General features: G+C 54.9%; 1 protein-coding gene across 1 annotated transcript; it reads left to right on the top strand.

Annotated features, from left to right (window-relative positions):
- The first annotated feature begins 437 nt into the window (after window positions 1-437).
- On the top strand, window positions 438-2157 carry LOC122401721 (protein escargot-like). The gene is made up of 2 exons (XM_043404046.1): window positions 438-558; window positions 770-2157. The coding sequence occupies exons 1-2, from the start codon at window positions 438-440 to the stop codon at window positions 2155-2157; spliced, it is 1509 nt and encodes a 502-aa protein (XP_043259981.1).
- The last annotated feature ends 541 nt before the right edge of the window (window positions 2158-2698 follow it).

Here is a 2698-nt window from a genome sequence, read left to right as displayed (position 1 = left end):
CTTCTAACCTTCGACGTTTACCGCGACTCCCCTGTTTGTTTCCTGTTAACCCCGCTCGAACAGCGTCAGTTCGGTTCCGACGAGCGTACCGTGAGCATCGATTTTTCGAGGATCGTTCAGTGCACGCTGCGACATTGTGAAATATCATCGACGAACTCGAGGAGGACTATATTTTATTTACACTATGTGCGACACAGTGCAGTGACGTCTCGTGATTGCTTGACAGTTCCTGTTTTTTTTTTATATATATCACAACACGCACTTTTCGCTTGAGAGGAGATACTGTGGTCAATGTGAAAAAAAACGAAAACTGATTAATCGTTAAACCGCAACAATTGGATTACTACTGCGGTAGCGGGCTTCGCGGTGTTGAGTACCGGCGAAGGGCCGACTAAAGTACCTTGTGACAGTGAAGTTATCGAAGAAGAGGCACCAGAATGCTAATCGAAGAAATGCCGCGCAGCTTCGTGAAGAAGAACAACAGCTACAGCCACTGTCCGCTGAAAAAGCGGCCGGTGCACGTCCTGCCCAACGAAGAAGTTCCTGAAGTGATCAAAGGTGAGTCTCGAATCTTCCACGCGAAACACGTATACCCTTGGCTCTTAGAAAAGAAAGCTCCGTAATTAAACTTAGACTTCCTAATGAGAATAATCATTGTAAAACTCGAACTTTCGACGAGTCATCGCATAGTTAACAAGATCCCCTATCACGATTCTTTTCCTACACGATAGAACGTCCCGTTTAAAACGAAATATTCTCTCCTCCTCAGAAGAAATCATCGACGTCGTGATGGACGACATCCCCGAGCCCGAGAATCTCAGCACGAAACCGGAAGACCTGAGCAGAAGCGCGGAACGCCAGCACCAACAACCGGAACAACGCACGCGCGCCTCCAGGTCGCCTTCCCCTGTTGTAAAAGTGTCCGTATCGCCGCCGTTGGCGACGAGACCGACCTCCCCGTCGGTGCACCAGCACGTACACCCGGTGCACCATCTCCACCATCATCATTACCCGACGAAAGCGGTTACGCCGCCGGCAGGTATCGCGCCGATTCACCCGGTGGCGAAGAAGGCGCGCGTCGAGGTGATTCAGCACGAGAACTCGTCGTCTTCGGCGGCGGCGGTGACGGCCACGTCGGCGCCGTTGCACTTCATGGCGAGCAAGGCGCCCCTGGAGCCGTTGAATCTGAACACGCCGGTGGAACCGCTGGCGCATTACGCGACTCCCGCGTGGGCTCGCGCCCCGCCATTGTACCCGCCGCACTATCTGCCCTATCCGGCCGCTTATCACCGTTATCATCACGCTGGCGCGGAGCTGTACCCGTCTTATCCGATGCCGGCGTACCCTCACTCGTCGCCCGAGCATCATCCGTCAGTTTCACCGCCGCCGCACGCCGCGCTTACATGCCCGACGATTCAGCGGCCGATCGCCAGGAGTTACGCTCACTGGCCGAGCCCCGACCACTGTGGCCTGTCGCCCACCAGCTCATTGGGATCGGGATCTCTGCGATCACCACCACCGGTCACACCTGAGGATCTGTCCTCGCCCGGAAGCGACAGCGGAAGATCGTCGGCCGGTAGCACGTCGACGGGCCCTACAATCGTCAACCCGAAGATCGAGAAAACCGGACCGACCAGCGGCTCCACGGTGTCTCTGTCCTCCACCTCGTCCACGTCCTCGTCCTCGTCGACGTCGCCCAGGTATCAGTGCCCCGATTGCGGCAAATCGTACTCCACGTACTCGGGACTCTCGAAGCACCAGCAGTTCCACTGCGCCGCCGCCGAGGGACAGGCGAAGAAATCATTCTCGTGCAAATACTGCGAGAAGGTGTATGTCAGTCTGGGCGCGCTTAAGATGCACATCAGGACGCACACGCTGCCCTGCAAGTGCCACCTATGCGGCAAGGCGTTCTCCAGGCCCTGGCTGCTCCAAGGACACATCAGGACCCACACCGGCGAGAAACCGTTCAGCTGTCAGCACTGCAATCGCGCGTTCGCCGACAGGAGCAACCTCAGGGCGCACTTGCAAACGCACAGCGACGTGAAGAAGTACTCGTGCGCCTCGTGCAGCAAGACCTTCAGCAGAATGTCGCTGTTGACGAAGCACCAGGAGGGCGGCTGCCCTGGAGTCGCCGTACCGATGGGCTACGGATGCTGAGATGGCGTGGGTGTGTCATCGTTTTAACGGGGAATTCGGTTTCCTTCGTACGTTCCTTTCTAATCTATTGCGGATCAAGAAGTGCCTTACGTTGATCGGAGTACAAACGAATTAGAAGTAGGACGGGACGGGGCTGTACACGCGGTCCAGTTTCTACGCGATAAATAATCTCTCTCGATTGGAATTCACGTCCCTGTGGCGCAGCGTCTGAATTTCAAACGAGACGCATTTTGGAGAAACTGGATCCAACTGCCCCGTCTCGATCGACAAAATCCCGATGGTTGTGCATTTTCTCGCGTTCGCGGTATCGTTGTAATATAGTCGGTGTGTGCGTGTGACGGAATAATCGAGAATCGTGTTCGATTGTACTTAGGACGATGGATCGGTGTGGAATCGACGAAACTCGTCCCCCGCGTTTACGAGAGAAAATTCGAGTCGAAGCCACCGCTTGACGCGGTCCCGTGAAGCTGCCGTGCCATTATTATGCGTTTTCACATTATTTTTGTTTCCTTTTATTTTGTCGATTATATGTTCTCTTTTC

This window comes from Colletes gigas, unplaced genomic scaffold (assembly GCF_013123115.1).
Source record: "Colletes gigas isolate AHSC1104 unplaced genomic scaffold, ASM1312311v1 Colletes_gigas_Sc00027, whole genome shotgun sequence".
In the NCBI taxonomy this organism is placed as follows: Eukaryota; Metazoa; Arthropoda; class Insecta; order Hymenoptera; family Colletidae; genus Colletes; species Colletes gigas.
Note: the sequence above shows the minus strand (reverse complement) of the source record. Positions and strands in the feature narration are given on the sequence as shown.

Bases quoted from the DNA above. Each gene is read 5' to 3' on its own strand.
- LOC122401721 (XM_043404046.1), top strand. From the start codon at position 438: ATGCTAATCGAAGAAATGCCGCGCAGCTTCGTGAAGAAGAACAACAGC. The intron at 559-769 runs GTGAGTCTCGAA...TCTCCTCCTCAG, and splicing joins AGTTCCTGAAGTGATCAAAG to AAGAAATCATCGACGTCGTG.